Source organism: Alligator mississippiensis, chromosome 10 (assembly GCF_030867095.1).
Source record: "Alligator mississippiensis isolate rAllMis1 chromosome 10, rAllMis1, whole genome shotgun sequence".
In the NCBI taxonomy this organism is placed as follows: Eukaryota; Metazoa; Chordata; order Crocodylia; family Alligatoridae; genus Alligator; species Alligator mississippiensis.
In genome coordinates, this window is record NC_081833.1 from 5,489,986 (window position 1) to 5,507,041 (window position 17,056).

Below are 17,056 nucleotides of genomic sequence, written 5' to 3' on the forward strand. Positions count from 1 at the left end.
TTAAACAGATGAGGCATGAAAAGGGGGTGGGCAAGTTGCTTAGCCTCAGTTTCCTCCAGATGTGCTGTTTCACAACCTCAGTGGAGGGACTTTATAAAGGGGCACAAACGCTTATGCTTTGAGAGCTCTGGGTGACTGGCACTGCATTATACCATTATTAATGATCTGTTGAGGAAGACTCTTATGAAGGTGTGAAAAATGTCTAGGGGGATATTAAATGGTTCTTTGACGTGAGTACCAAACACTGATTGGCAACCTGTCTCCCTCTCCTTGTGAGACTTGTTTAAGACCCAGAGGTCTGGCAGTGTCAGCTGTCTGCTTAGCATTTTAGTTATGTCCCAGCCCTACCCTGCTAGGTGGAGTCGGTATGTAGTTCAGCTTCCTATGCAGGCAGGAAAGGCTGCTGAGGTTACAAGAGAGGTGAACAAAGATATGCAGAGTTTGGCTGCTTTTGGGCAGATATGTATTCCACTTCAACAGTGACATCCAACTCCCTTCATCCGCCTTCAGGAAACATGAAGATGTTGCGACAGCATGCCCTCTCCCAAATCAGCTGGGAGCTAGAGAGCTCATCACCCACCACCAAAACCCTTCAGGCTGAGCCATGAGATGCTACAAGATGCATCTTGTACCTTTACTGGAATCCCTTTTAGGTGACATTTTCTGAGCATTTAAAATTACTCACCGCCGGATGCCTTTCCTGCAGGAACTGTTGATTATACAATCTGCTGGTTATACCAATCCAAACCCACAGCAGTATGGAAATGGATTTGTTCCTCCACTATTGATGAACCAGCCCAAATAATTACCAAAGTGCTTTTTTCCTGGCAAAAGGAATTAATTTTTTTTTCTTTGCAGCAAAGAAACAGACTGAGAAGGACTGGGTTTTTAATTAAATCACAGAGCACCAAATGCAGACGCCAACTTAAGTGCCATCCAGGACTGGCATGCATCCTCTTTTAATTCAACGTTCAGTTTTATTAGATGCTTAAAAATGGATTTGGTTATAACCCTGCTCCTGGATCTCCCTCTGTCCTCTGGTCTCTCCCAAGTTCAACAGCAGAACCAGTGCATATGCATGAGGTTTATCTGTGTTTTGCAAGTCACCTTAACAATTTGTTTGGCCTTGAAAAACCGGAAAAAACAGTTGGTTACCTAGACTCTTAAACCTGCAAGTCTAATTTATGGAGCATATTAACCCTTGTAAGCCCAGCAGCTAACCACCAAGTACATTTTTGGGCTGCATCTGTGACTTGTGAATTGCCTTTTGTCTCTTCAGAAAGTGCAGGATCCAGGAGCTTCTATTTAGACCTTGCACTTTAGTCAAACAGTTGTTCCCAAACCATTTGAACATCCAGCCCACTGGGAGAGAGATACAGAGAGCAAGCACCTTATTCGGCACCTTATTCTTCAGGCAGGAAAAGGTGGGCAGCCCAAGAGGAGCCTCATTTTATATCTACCTTGCTCACATAAATCCCACAGAGAAAAAGAGATTCTTTGCATATTAGTTTACTACATATTCCCACACCTGTGTGTCCAGACAGCCCAGTGTCTAACCTCTGAACAAAACACAAGTTCTTACTTTGGCCTGTTCAGATGCATTGGAACGTGCGGTTATTGAAATAAAAACAGCTGCATTTTTCACCATGCTCTGTTCCCACTGCAACGTCAGCAGGACATCCACATTAGCTGCCAGGAGGAAGGCAAAGATGGAAGCACATAGCACTGGTGGGGGGCTAACACCTTTCCAATGGGATTCTTCAGTGTTTACATCCAGAAAATCTGGGTGTATCCCAATGCGCACACATCTGGAGCAATGAAAGCAATGCGCTACAAATGTTCAGTAGACCCTTTGCAATTTTTTGACCTCTATAGCAAACCAATTTCTTCCAGCTTTGCAGCAAGTGCCCTCACGTGAAAATCTAGAGGGTAACCTAAGTTATCAGACTAAGCTAGCCATGCTACCTGTTGGGTGGAAAATAAAGACCATTTAAGCAGAGGAAAACTTTTCTCTCCAGGTTTGCATAAGTCAAAAGCCTCTAAACACATAATGTGAAAAACTAGGCCAATACTAAATTAGTTGCTTTATTGCATTTCTTGGCAGACACCCCAGAAAGGTTACATCTAGGATTTGCAGAGGAGTCCATATGTCTCGTTTCCAAAGAAAAGCAACCTAGAATGCCACGGCAGAATAACTACTATCTCCTTGTATGGTAGCTCCTATTCCGAGGGTGCCTTTTTATGCTTGACTTTAGCATCTTTCTGGACTGTAAAAGGTCCAAAAAGTACCTTTTGCAGGTACGCTGTCAAAGAGTATGCATTCTTACTTTACATTGGCCAACCTGAGCTGACTAACTGGAGTTGAAAGTAATTGTGAAACCAAGATGATGTGGTGCTAACCAACCGTGTTCAAAGAGCTTTGGGTAGAATTTGTGCTGCTAACCAAACCCAAGTTCCTTTCCCTAAGCAAGGTAAAGTAGCAACAGGACAATCTAAGGCAAGAGCGCAGTTTTTAAGCAGTAGGAGAGTCTAGTTTTCATGTTTGCAGTATAAATGTTCTCTTAGTATGGAATAAAAGTATCCACCGCACAGGGAGGAGCACGTCAGAATAGCTCTTGTGTTTTGGGTCCGAGCCCTACCTTGTTTGCCAAGAGTTTCCCCATACAAATAAGACCCAAAGCAGCAGCCTCTAACACGGTGACTCGCAGGCAACAACAGTCTGTGATGCTCTCACACATTGTGGCCACAGGTACTTAGGAAGTGAAAACCAAGGCCTTTGTCACTGTGGTCCAGGTTGAGGGGAGAAGCAAAGCAGGACATTCTCTGTAGCTCACTATAAGCCAAGTACTTTTGCTCAAAGGCCAGTGAAGGCTAGAGACCACAGACCATGGGACAGAGCCAACCCACTCCCATCACATTTCCTTGAGTATTTTGGGGTGTATATATTTCCTTCAGCTTCTTCAAGCTTTCCGTCAATAAAAAAGGAATTAGTTATTATGACTGTCTGAAAAGAGGGGTTTAGAAGGACACACACATTTTAACCCTCACTGCAGCAATGGCAGAGATAGAAAAAAATGCCATGTGATGTGCTCTTCCCTTTTACTTCCTTGAGTCAAGATAAGCTAGCACTCTGTAGCCCCAGACAGTGTTTGCTAGGTTCATAGCCTAGGCTCTGCACACTTTAAAATCAAGGAGAGAATACTTCCATTCTTATAGACTACTGGCAAATACCCGCTCTTAATTATACCAACAGAAAGCCAGAGTTACTCTTCCCCATTCCAGCTACTGGACCAGTTCATCCACTTAGCACACCTACAGCATCATTTTTCGCCCCAAGCAGACCTTGACCACCTATCCACCTTGAAGTGCGGAACTATCTCCAGAATGATATGGCCGACTCTTTAAAGGGAGGAGGCACTGTCAAGCAAAGCAGGCACATAAAATAAAAAAGGTCTTCTATCCAGAGGTGCAGTTGTTTTACCACTTTAAAAAATATCATGCTTAAGACAGAGCCAGTATGGGACACCCTGCTTTCTGACCTGGAGATAGCATCCTGCAAAGGAAAGGCAGAATAACAAGGTAAGATGCAGAATAAAAACCAGCTATTAGCTGGCTTATCACCTACTCCCAACCTCCGAGGCAACTATCAGATGCTGACGATTTCAACACACATGATCCTCATAGACACTGTGTCTCATCCTTTCCAGCGACTGAGCCAGAAGGAGATTGTGCATCATGTATTTGCATGTTGCTTCAAGACATCACCTGGAAACTCCCCTGGCTTATTTTATTTGGAGGCGAAAGGACCCTTGAGACTTTGGCTCGGAAGCTGAGCAGCAGAGGTAGTGTTTTATTTGTAAGGTATCCCCCTGGAGGACACTAACCGTTTGTAAAACATTGCCAAACCAAAAAAACCAAACAAACAGAAAACCCAGAACACGGCAAAAAAACCCGATCAAATGTTATAGAGCAGCATTCAAAACCTGGAACGTAATCACTAGGAGATCTAAAGTGCTTGAGGTCATTTCTTCCCCGTGTGTGACCTGACTCACCCTTCCCTTTGCGAAACACAATGCTATTTCTCAAACCACACCTTGCTGGCTGCACACACGCTCTTACCAATCTTTACGGTACGGTAAAGACATTAAGGCAGATTCATCAGTGATGTATGGAATAAGGATATGTGTCTCCCTTTTTCTCCCCCTCCTCTCCTTAAAAAAAACACACCAAAAATCAAAGAAACAACTTCCCATGCAGTGAAACTGATACAGTATCCCCAAACCAAGGCTTTGGCAGGATCTATAAAGTGCCATCATTCAGATTTGATGTTCCCTTTTTAAGAAATGGTGATTAAGAAATCAAGTGCTAGGACTGAGTTAAAAAGAAAGAGTCAACAGACAAACATTGAAATAGGACTGACTAGCACCCAACAGACATGGAAGCTAGACAGCCATCATGCCGCTGCCCATAGAGACACAGCGCTTCAAAAAATCGACTGAGTTAAGATCAAACTTCTCATCCTTTAAAAATAAAAAGCTCACAGAACAGCAGCAATGAATCTGAAAGCAGAACCCACTCACAGACCCCTGGCTCTTGACATGGAAGGCAGCCAATAAATGATAAAAGCTCGACAAAGTCATGTATGAGAGCTTGACCCTGCAGGGCTCCTCACTGATCTCCTTGATTCCAGTGGATATTATGGGCCTGTGGACTGAGCTGGTTACCCATGGAGGCCAAGGAGAGTCTTTGTATTGACTTTGGTGCGTGCTGAATTGGCCCTAGAGTGTCTGCAAGGTCAGGACCTTCTGTGCTACCCACCACCTGGCTATGGAGTCAGGAAACTGCCTCCTGACATGCTTTAGGGGGTCCAGTTTGACCCATCCACACAGGCATATAACATCCATTGCAACAACAGCAATTCCAGGTGCATATCAATGGGAGACACATCCCAGTCAAGAGGAAATGTCAACTGTAAGAAAAGAAACTTGGTAGAAACATGGGGATTTGCTCCAGACCCAGCTTCTCAGAGTGAATCTGGCCTACTGTTTCCCTATTTTGCCAGCAAGGGTCTGCCTACCAGTGTGTACGCAGGAAGCTTTAGTGTGCGTGTGTGCGTATGTGCGTGATTAGTAAACAGGCCTCGTTCTACGGCACGGACTCCTAGGTCGGCGTTCCAGCAAGTGTCTCCAATGGACTCCTTGGTGCTCTTGCTTGCGAGCAAAAGTATTGCAACTACCCTGCCCCGAGGCAGAGAAAGGCAGCTATATCCTAAATTCCTCCAAGTTTTCTGATGTCTTCGCTGACTCGGTCCTCACAGCATCCAGGCTGGTCACCAGCTGACAACTGTCCCCCGTGCCAGTTTCAAGCCCCAGGATCTGTCTCTGCACCAGCTTGGAATAAAGGCCGCCTTCATCCATGAGTGCTTTGTGTGTCCCCTGCTGCACCACCCGGCCCTTGTCTAGAACAATGATGTTGTGTGCTTTCTCGACAGTGCTCAGCCTGTGGGCTATGACAAGCACAGTGTGGCTCTGCAGATCACCGTATATTGCTTGCTGAATCTGTTGGAAGGAAAAGAAGGGAACACACAAAAGGCACTGTCATTGGTCTGGGAGGAAACACAGGGGCTTTGTGGCTCCTTACTAAGACATCTGTATCTGCGGCTTTCCTCTCTAGATGCACAGAGGACCTACAAACAGGACACCCCCTTAAAGCTAACAGAAGATAAAGGGCTATGGACGTTATTGTCACAAGCTATGCAAACTTCAGCTCACACATCCTCCATGCAGAATGCCACGGCCACTACCATAGGTGTAAAGGTTGGTGGTGTTGAGCGTATGGACCCGATCCCGCACGCTGAATGTTCCTTAGGGCTGGGCCCTGATTTGGAAAGTGACTCAGCATTGCCTTGCACCAACAAATACAGGGTTTGGCAAGGCAAAGCTAGCAGCTGGCTGAGGGCAGACAGAGGCAGCACAATATGTGAAAGCACCATCACAATAGACTGATGTCTGCATTAAGGGAGCCAGCTGGCCAGCAGGTATGGTTTCCAGTATACACACCTCTCTGTTCAGAAAGCATCTCCCAGTTGTCATCATAAATAAAGCAGCTGATTTCATTGGCATAAAGCCCCAAATACATTCCTGGTACACCCAGACCTTTAGTTTGAGTGCCTTAGGCACTGTGCTTGAAGTCTACAGAGACAGTTTCAACCCTTCGTGCTGTTAGGCTCTTAAGGACTTCCAGATTCCAGCTGCTCTAGTGTGGACTACAAAGATACCTTATATACACATACATTAATAATTAGCTTTCTCCTCATCAAAATCTTCCCATCGCCCTGGTGTGATGGGTGACAGCTGATCCTAGAGATGGCTGCATGTCAGTGGGGTTATTATAGATAGTATTAATTACATTGCTTTAGGGTAAGCATAGAGTATGTTGTATTAAACACCCTTCTGCTACCACTGCCAACATCAATGTTCAAGAACCAGCATCTCTAAATTGCAGAGGCATCCTGTTTTGGAAGATGCAGTGCAGTCCATGCATCTCATCATGGTGCCTCGTAAACAGGGGCAGTGCTACATAATAAGCCTAAACACTGGTTCCAGCATCCCAGCCCCATAGCACTGCACTGTATCATCAACACATGCTCTGCCCTCATGCTGGAGTGTGGGACTCCTGACTCACCGTCTGACTCATGAGAACTAATGAGTCAGCCAGGCAAGGAATTATTCCAGCTGCATTATATTGTGGGCTTCAGGTCTCTCCCTCTGAGGCTGATTCAGTTATTGGATCTGAGGTCAGGTTGCTTCTTCAGGCTGCGACTTCATCAGGCCCTTGTATGCCAAGCTGGAAGTAGCGCTGGGGGATTCACCCTCTTTGCTCTTACCAAACCAGTATCCTTGTGCAGTCTAATTGGGCACTGGGGTATAGAGGTGTCACACCTCAGCCAGACATAAGACAGGCTCTCGCTGCTCTTGGACACTGAGAAACCCTCCTTGCTCTCTCTCTGCAAGGGCAGACCTGCACAGCCTGATGTCCTGGCTACTTTCCAGCCCTGGTAATTATCATCTGCCTTTGTGCAATTTCAACTGGACACAACATTCTTCATTTCCTGTCCAAAACAATGCGCAGCAAGGCTACGCAAAGATTAACTCCTTTAACACCTTGCTAATAGACAGAGACATGACTGTACCCTGAATTAGTAACATCTGGATGCTGACTTGGAGGATGCTTAGTTACAACTTCGCTTGATTCCTCCTTGCCAACCAGTCTCTGGTTCAAACTTGTTTTTATCTCAGTTGCCAGCTGTTACAGAGGCTACATGTTATGCCCGGACTATGCAGGTCCACAATCTAGAAATTACAACTCAGGTCCAGTTGTAGAGCAAGCCCGGAGTAGAGTCTCTTTGGCCTGAATTAAACTGATTCAGCTCTACTCACCGCATGTTCACTCTCTGCATCTAGCGCACTTGTGGCTTCATCCAGTATTAGGATCGAGGGGTTTCTGATCAAAGCCCTTGCAATTGCCACTCTCTGCTTCTGGCCACCAGATAGCTGAGTTCCTTTTTCACCAGCTTCTGTTGGAGTAATGGGATAAAATGATAGAAGAATGATGAAGACGCAGCTTGAAGATGGGCTGGCTTCCTTTCACTTCAGACCACATTAAAGATGCAGCAGTGTTGCATTGCTGGACACACATGTTTAGATCAAAGATCAGCTAGGTATCATATTGGCCACTGAGTCCAATCCACTCTGTTTTATCTAGCTCTGCTTTTTTCTGTGGCATTTTTTTTGCTGCCAGGATTTCCAGGTAGCAAATTTTGCCCCTGTGCTACAAATTTGCAGCATGGGGCATATTTTAACATGCCGGGCATGGAGTTTGTGACCCTGCAAGGAGGTTGGCAGGGCCACAAACTGCACAAGCCTGCACATCTGGATCCGGCCCCTGGGTTTATCTTGTGAAGCATATTTCTCAACTAACAGTGCCATATGGCACCCTGTGGCACCCTTGGAAGCACCCCGGTTCCACAGCACCCTGGTTGAGAATCAGTGCATTAACCTGTGCTCAAAGGCTCCATTCACAATTACCAATTGTAAGCTGCTCCCGCAGGCATGAAATGCTTTAAATAGTTAAAGCGCCTGACTCCTGCTGCACAAAAGCCAATGAAATAGTTTTCTATACCTGTGTGATAGCCGTCTTGCAACTCTGAGATAAACGCATGGGCATTGGCCTTCTGGGCGGATTGAACCACCGACTCGAAAGAGACCGAAGTTAGACCATATGAAATATTGTCAGCGATGGACCGAGCAAACAACACTGGCTCTTGGCTCACCAGAGAAATCTGCAGAAAGGAAGGGGAGAATCAGGCAGTCAGAACCAAGTGAGAAGAGTCACAGTTTAATGATTACAGTCTTCTTTCTGGTGATCATCATTTGTTCCAGTTGGCTTAGCGAGTGCAGATGGCTGAGTTCCACCATCAATGTAGCCACAGAGTGCCTGACCCAGGGCTTTCAGCCAGGCCTCTAATTGCACTTTCTTAGCCTGCCCGAGTGAACAACAGGGCTGGACTCTGCAAATGAACCGCGTTAACTGTTTCACCGCTGGTCCTTGCTCTAGCGATTGGGTATCAGGACAGTGGTGCAAACACATTTTGCCACCTGCGACTGGCTGGGATGGGGTCACACACCCTGCTCAGCCTAACTGAGAAAGGACATGTGAGTTGTTCAGCCTCTAAACTCAGACTGGGAACATTTGGCTGTGCCTTGTGGTCCTCTCCACTTTTGGAAAGTACTGGCTGAGGCAACGGCCTAGCAACCCACACAATCAGCTGACATGCAAAACCAATTAAAGCGTGAGGTCAGAATTAAGTGCTCCATGCCAACAGAGCACAATGGCTTAGCGGGGTGGCAAAGAATCAGACCTGAAACAGCCACACTGCAGACATACGCTGCAGCTCTCGAAGACACACTTGAATTCCAGAATTGGAAAGCAATGGACACGACTGCTGTCATTTCTTACTTGCTTAGCAACAGCCTTTGCCTCCCACCTGTAAAGCACCCGCTTCAAATGGCAGAAGACGCGCTGCATTTCGAAGCTGCCTTGCATTTAAAAACAAAGAAAATCTTCCTAGCGATTGCTTAGACGGATAGATATGTATAGAGAGCATGGGTTAAAGCTCATCTGTAAAAATAATTATCTTCCTTACTTGTGTTAGTAACATAAATAGAAAGGATTTAAAAAAAAAAAACCTTAACGTGCTTTTAGCAACGCGTGTGATTGGCTTGCCTTTAAAATATCTCAACACAGACAACAAATATTGGCTGGTCACTTCTATGTTTGCTTTCAAGTCAGTTCTCAGATTGGGTTCTCATAGACAAGCTCACTGTGGTGCACCCTGAGTTATAAACCCAACAGGAGAAGGGCTATATGTCGGAAAAAAGGATGATCTTGTGTTGAAAAGCACAGGGACTAGCACGCAAGAAACTAGTTTCACGGCTGGCTCTGATGTCCCCTAACACCAGTAACTTGCTCTTTCTGAACCTGTTTCCCCAAAGAAGGAATAGGGAAAAAAAAGGTTGATTTTTGTGAATGTTTTCCCCACCATGGGAATCTTGAAACTTTCTGGGTGGGGTGCAGGAGTGGGGATTCAACTTCAGGCTTTGGGGGCACATTTTGGAAGAGGCCAAATCTTGGCCCACATTTGTCCACACTGTGTGTCCTGAATAGTCTACAGTGCTATGCTCCATGGCAGATTACAGCTGTAATACATTGATCACTAGTAACTCGTACCACTGAGTGCAGGTACTTGTGATCATACATGTTAATAGGCCGCTCGTCCAGCAGGACTTGCCCGTCTTGAAGAGGGTAGAAATTCTCCAGTATGTTGACACAAGAGCTCTTCCCGCTGCCCGATGGACCCACCAACGCGGTCACCTTGCCAGGAGAGAGGGTGAAGGACACGTTCTGTAACAGAAAGATAAATGATACCAAAGACGTTAATCTGTCAGAGATCATCTGAGATCAGAGGCAGATTCTTGGTCTGACCGGCCCCTTGAGGGATCCAAGAGATGTGAACTTCTGTCTCAATATTAAACAGCAATGAGAGGCATTCTAGCATCTAATCTCACATCAGGACTTTTTCAAAGAGGCAAAATTATAGACACCGATACCAGAGTAAACTTCTGCTCAGCCCTCTGCTGATCCCTGTTGTTCAGAGGACCCGACGCTACATTGTCCAGATTAGAAGAGACCAACTCAGGCGGCTACATCATTTCTTTCGATGAAAATCAAGAAAAAGGTGAAGCAAACAGTCTGGGACAAACTGGGCTGGTCAGGTTACAAGAAGTGACGGAAGCGGCTTTGTGGCTCTTGGCAGAGTTACAGTTTGGCATGACAACAACCTAACAGACCCTAGAAGTTGGAGGAAATGTTCCCAGTTGAAATCACCTAGCTGTGTTTCCACTGAGTGAATATTCATGGGTCCAGCTGCCGCCCTTCCTGGGCATGATTTACAGCAGGGGGAAGGGTGGACTGAATGGAGTGAAAGTCCCTCCTCCTGGCTGCTCCTATGTCCACCAGGACACTGCTGGACCTTCCTTGTCCTGATGCTGGGAAACATCTTGACCAGGCCAGGCCTTCAAGAGAGAAACAACGGTGTTCCTACCAGCTTCCCACAACTCCCGAGTCCCTGCAGTCTTGCTTGTCGGACTTGGACTCCTGCTCTTACTCCTCCCTTGTGTGTCCTCTTCCTTCCCCACATTAGTTTTCCTCTTTCCTACCTCTCTCCCTTGTTCTTACTCCAATAAGAGCCTGGCTTAGCTGGCAAAGACAACTCCACCTTTTACAACCCCAAGGCAAGCTTGAGATAAGGAGGGCAGCTCTAGGCAATGCCTTAAAACAGCCTGATGCTGATACAGGCTCCCCCAGTGCGGAGTGGCCAAGGAGACCATGGGCCCGACCTGCATTTCTCCAACAGCCAGCCTGCAGGCACTAGAAGCACCAAAGAGAGAAGCCGTGCTTTCTACTTCTGCCTTTCTCTTCTGCTCCTTTTGCATGCATTTCCCTAATTTTCTCTTTAAGGAAACAGAAGCAAACTCAAACAATGACAGCAGCAGCTACAATTGCTCCACACCATCTGTTCTACCCATCGAGCCTTTCCCGGAGTGGATGGTCAGTATGATCTTTAACACCATCTGAAAGACTGGAGTTTTGCTTATTAAAAAAAAAGTCTTAATACCAAAGTAAGGAAAAGGGAAGAAGGGAAATTGTTGCAATGCAACCCTTACTTAACATCTTAACTGCTTCTCTTCTTTGGTGTCTTTAATAAATGGCTCCAAAAAAAACAGAAAGAAAGAAAAACTAGTGGTGGTTTTTACAGGAGCCAGCCAGTATTAGGCTGGCATAAGACCCTGAGCCACACTTTATTGTTTCATGTTGCAACAGTGAATGAGAGTTTGACTAACATCTTCCTTATTGGTCCCGTGACGTCCCATTTACACAGGCACCATCCTGTAGGCTTGTTCCTCACAATCTATTTTTCAAGGCTTTGCCAAGCCCAGATTTAAATTACTTCAACACTGGGGCTTTCAGCACTTCCCTAGGGAGATTACACCACCGTTTGCTATCTGTCCATAACTGGCTTGCTGAAATAACATTGCACTTGGCCTAGTCAAGCAGGGGATGCTCTCTCCAGAGCTATGTCTTTAGCGCCACAGCACTGAATGCAGGGCATCCCGTGACTCTCACCTGCAGGACTTGTGTTGCAGGGCGGGTGTGGTAGGAAAAAGTCACGTTTCTGAACTCCACTTTACCATCCACGTGGTCTGGGGCCAATGTCCCATCATTCAACATCATTGGCTTGCGATCGATAAACTCAAACACTTTCTCCGCAGCTCCAACTCCCTGCATCAGTCCACTGTAGACAGAGCCAACAGACTACAAGGGAACACAAAAGAGGTCCAAGGTTAGACCTGTCTGTAGGATGGGCCTAGAGAAAGGATTCATTAATACAGAGGGAAAAATAACAATCATTCAAATAGAGCTCTGTCTTGGATCCCAGCATACATAGTGCTAGAAAGCAACTTCCCAGATCCCACGGTGGCTGAGGGCTCAGTCTAACACTAGCTGCACATGTGAGCGTGTCGCCATGAAAGGACCCGTGGTAAGCGTGAGTGTATGAGTGTGAAAATCAGGGGCAGAAAATAAGGGAGAGGTCTCCCTGAAAACATCCACACATGGATTAAAACATGTCTGTCTTCTCTCTGACAAAGACAAGCTGCTCCCCATAACAACCATACTCTGCAGTGGTTCGATGCCTACAGGACTCGAACATGTTCTGTCAGCGCTGAGCGCAGCCACCCACCCAACACTACCATGCAGGGGCAGTTGACAGAAAGACACCCCCTAACATTTTCTTTGACTCTTTTTTTTCAGCTTCCACCCCATGCCCAAGCTCTCAGACAAGGCTCTCGGAAAAGCTTGGCTAAGGAACAACAGCTTGGAATCTGCGCGAGCTGCTGCAGCCCCGAGAACAGATGGCCTGTGCCAAAAGTGTGGGTTTTAATTCGGGTTGATTTCTGCACAAAGGCAGGGGCGGCTGGAGCACCCTGGTGATTGCACTCAGCCGGGGCGAAACCTGGACACGATCATTTCTGTCCTGCTTAGCGGAAATTGGAGGATCCCAAGAGACAGGCCGACATGTGCAGACCCTGCAAACCACACGCCACCCCACTCAGAATCCTGTCTCCCTCGTTCTCTGCCAAATTAGCAGCTTGAAGCCAATTACCAAGGAAAAAAAAAAAGAATACAATTAAGTTTTTAATGGACCCTGAAATTTAACAGGCAATCTCTAAATCCTTCTATCCTTCATACAGGAAAACTGGCCTACAAGGCATCCAAGACTCAGCCCTTCAAGCTACAGGCCTACGGAGCTCCCCACTCCACTTCCGACCACCAATGTCTCATTGCAAGATGAGCGGCTTTCAACGACGTGGTTCTTCCTGGCCAGTGCTATTTGCTGAGCATGGCTGTCTCCTCCGCCCATCTTTGGGAATGGGAGGCACTGGGCGAGAAGCTGGAGGTGAAGACATGGTTCTAACAGAGGACATCCCAGATGCCAGCAGTTAGCACAGCAGCAAAGGTCATTTTGATCCTGAAAAATGTGATCTAGAAAGCTAATGGGAACAAAGCTCAGAGCCAGGCTCTCTGCTGTTGTACAACAGCGTCTCTCCATAGAAATCCCTAGGCCAGATTGACACCAGCCCAGGACCTGGCTCCCAGGGCCCTCCAGATCCAGATTCTCTTACGCTGTTCAGAGGAGCAGCATCCACACACATCCCGTGACATCCAAAGCAGCTTTTTAATGGGATAAATGGGCCCACGGTCACTCTTTTCATGGTGCCTCCTCCCCAGGATAGGAGTGCGGTGATATCATTACCCTTGACATAACTTTCCGGTAAAACCCTATTTTCACCACAAAGCCTACGCACACCTCCCATAGGTTGAGAGTATCATGGAGAGAAAGCACACAGCTTTCTCTATGTGCTGTGTCTATTTTTAAATACTCGGAAAATGGTAAAATGCTACCCCATTTAAGACCTCAGCAGAAGCTACCCTTCTTCTTCCCTTCTCCAGCCGTCCACCCCAGGGCACGAGAGAATCTGGGACATGGGGAAACTGTACTCACCTCCATGCAGTCTCCCAGGACGAACTCATAAATAATGAAGGAGATCAGGTTTCCACTGGTCATTTGCCCAGAGATCACCAGGTGGCCGCCGTAGTAGAGGATGCTGACCTGCACCACGAGAAGCGTCAGCTGCAATCAAGCACAGACACACACAAAAATCAACCAGCTGCTTCTCTGGTGCACCCGTGATCCAAAACTCTGCCACCCACACCCCCAAACATTCAGGGTACCTGGGCTGTCTGCCTCGAGGCTGTCCAAAGTGATTGCAAGTCCAAGACAAGGAGCACGGATAGTAGAGGGATAAAATAGTTTGAACGCAGGCAGACGTGCACCTTTCATTCAAACTGATGGACAAGGTGTCTAAATCCCCTCAGTTACTTTGAAAGGATGAAGTGTAAAGCATCTGATGAACAAGGGACAGCCAGTGCACACAGCAGTGCAGGGTCATCAACATTTAAAGAGGGATCTCAAGGCAGGACTGAGGAAGCCACATGTATCTGGATTAGGCCCAACTTCAGGACGGAGGCCAAACTGGTCCCAACATTTGCATTAGATGGCACCAAACTCTCGGTATGTCCCTACAACAGTTTGTTGGCCTCTGAAACTGGAAACAGCTCTGTGCGATCCAAGGCCCAAGACAGTGGGGAAATTTCAGGTCTGGGGACTTGAAGGTAAATGCCCTGCCCATTCCCTGAAACATGGGGAGTTTGGGATTCGGAGGCCTCTCTCCCTGCTGCTCTGGCCTGGGAAGCATGAGGAGCTAAGAAGTGCTGCAGTCAGCTGGTGTCTTCTCCGGCCATCGTGAAGCACAGTCAGCTGCAGAACAGCTGGAGGTGCGTGGACATTTCAGATGAGATGAACAACCTCAAACAGCCTGAGCTTCGGCAATGAGCATGGCGCATACAGCCTGGATCCTAGGCAAGCCTCCTTGGTGTTCAGAAGTACTGAAAGATTTCCGTGCACAGTTAATAGTCTCCAATCCCAAAAAGCACTGGGAGGAAAGGGGATCTTGCAGCTAAGTGACAGAGCCAGGACCCGGGAGAGTTGGGTTCATGTCCACATCCTCGTCCAGGCGCTTTGCTGGGGAAGGAAGCTGGCAGCGAAGACACAGAGTAACTGGGTTTCCATTTCCAGCCTACTGTTTTGTGAAGCATCGTCTTCCCTCTCCCAATCCAGTCTGTGGAGAACGTAACGCTCGCTGCGTGTGCATCCAGTGCCCAGCACAACAGGGCCTGATCCTGTAATCTGCTACAGCCTCCAGGCTTCTCTGGGCCGTAAAGAAAAGCACAACAAGCGGCAGTTTGCTGTTCCCATTGCCCTCCCAGGCAGTTGTGGCTGCTCAGCTCTTCCAATTTCCAACAGCAGCAGAGAAGACTCCTATGCACCCAACGCCGAAAAAAATTGCCCTTGCCATGACTTACCTTATAACACGTTTCCCTGATGAAAGCCCCCATGTAAAAGCCCCTATTTTACCAAAATAGCCCTCTTTACACTAAAATAGCCCTCTTTACTCTAAACCTGTCCTGAGCCGCCCATTCTCCCAACAGCCTTGGCAGGCAATTGGCCTCATAACAGAGGAAGCAACAAGGCTCCTCTTCCCACAGAAATTTGCCTTCCTGTGGTTAAAGCAAAAAACCAGCAAACCACGTGAACACCACTTGGCAGCCCAGGCAGTGTCAGCAGCAGTTTAAGTTTATGGGAGATGCGAAAAATTAGAGCATTTAGCATTTAACGAGCCTGTAACACAGCAGTACAGGCACACGCTCCTGGTGCCCTGCAGCTGTACGTTTCATCCCTGAAATCCTTCAAGTATCTCCAAAGTTCGGAGCCGGCCTTGGGAAGGGCAGCCAGGCGGCTCTGGAACAAACAAAGCTCTCCGCCTCCAGGCCAGGGCTGCCACGTGCTCCCATGCCGGGGCCCATGTAGACATCTGCACCCGAGTGCATTTCCAAGGACAAAACTGCTGTGCGTGAACCAACCTGAAGTGAGCACTGCTTCTGGCTGGCTTTGCTTGGCTTCCCTTTCAAGTGGCTCGTGAAAGGGCTCAGGGCTGCTTCACTCAGCTCGACTCCTGACACTAGCCCCGACAGGTGGGAAAAGACAGCGATGCCACGCTGGGAGGCTCAGTGAGGGTAGTGGAATAAAAGATAGCAAAGGCCCCTTTTCTAAAGGTCTGCTGAGCTCCTGTCGAAGCTGCAGGGACAGAGCGAGACAGAAGCACTTCCCTGGGCGTACAGAAACACAGAGCCATTGCCCTCTGGAAGGAGGGGGAGTACGTGGCACATGTGCTGCATACATGTGTTTGTGCTGTGCTGGTCACAAAGGACTCCTGCCTGTTGTCTTGTGCCAGGGCGTGTATTGGCAAGGGAACAAAGCAGCTTTTGTAGCTGCGGAAGTGACGGTGGTTTCCCAGCTTTTGCTCTTCTCAGCGTACCAGGGCATGGACCGGGGAGGAAGCCCATTGGGAACTTGGACCTGGCTGCTTCTGCATCCAACCCAGGAGCTATTTCTGCTCAGCTGGTTCTCTCCTGGCCCTGATCAATCCTCTGTTCTCCTCTCCCTGCACAATGAGACTTGCCCTCCACTTCTCTGACTCCTTTTCCCTCTTCTGGGATCCAGCCATGAAATTCCCCAGCATTTCTCCTCTTCTCCTCCCTTCTCTGGCCAGGAACACATCTGGTGCTGAGAGGCAGCTCGCACAGCTGTCTGGCAGAGTGGCAGAGAATGTGACAGCTCAGGTGCGGGCATCAGAGGGGCTGAGAAATGGCGCTACTCCAGCCTTAGGGGCCACGGTGATAAAACGCTGCTTTTTCTTCAGTGTCGATTCCATCTCCACGGTCTCTGTCAAGCGGATGGTGAGCTTGGAAAGGAGGCTTTCCATATCCCACTTTGTGCAGAATTACCTTACCCGTCCCCATGGGAACCTGCAGGTGACCAGGCAGAACAGGTGAGATGGCAGTAGATGGGCAAGCAATTGCTTGGACATTTTTCCCCTGATACAGGTCCCCAAGGGGCAGATGGCTGCTGTTCAGGAAGGCTGCACAGACATACAGCCATGCGACGCACCAAAACGGTCCCTCTAGTGCTCTGGTAGAAGACATACAAGCGACACCACAAAAGCTATCCAGCCTTGCAAGACCCGTGCCATAATAGAGCGCTTTCGCTGCCCTACATTCAGTTAAAACACATGCACATTGATACAGGGCTGGTTGCACAGTACACACAAATTCTCCGAAACCCCTGGGCTAACCAAGCCAAGAGATCCCTTAAAAACAGCCAAGAGTGCCTTCCATTTCCCTGGCATTTTGGAACATCTCACTTCGGGAAATATCCCTCGCAACAGGCTAAGGTAGCTGAAAGCTCAGGGTGTCA

At 47.7% G+C, this 17,056-nt stretch overlaps 1 protein-coding gene across 1 annotated transcript in view; it reads right to left on the reverse strand.

The window, feature by feature from the left end:
- Positions 1-3,830: 3,830 nt before the first annotated feature.
- The window catches only part of ABCB9 (ATP binding cassette subfamily B member 9), a 29,235-nt gene continuing 16,009 nt past the window's right edge, over positions 3,831-17,056 (reverse strand). The window contains exons 7-12 of the mRNA XM_006264200.4: positions 13,685-13,813; positions 11,746-11,934; positions 9,790-9,963; positions 8,182-8,341; positions 7,440-7,576; positions 3,831-5,558 (exon numbers count right to left, since the gene is read on the reverse strand). Coding sequence (XP_006264262.2) covers positions 5,262-5,558; positions 7,440-7,576; positions 8,182-8,341; positions 9,790-9,963; positions 11,746-11,934; positions 13,685-13,813 — 1,086 coding nt within the window. The 3' untranslated portion in view covers positions 3,831-5,261. The remainder of the gene's footprint in view (positions 5,559-7,439; positions 7,577-8,181; positions 8,342-9,789; positions 9,964-11,745; positions 11,935-13,684; positions 13,814-17,056) is intronic.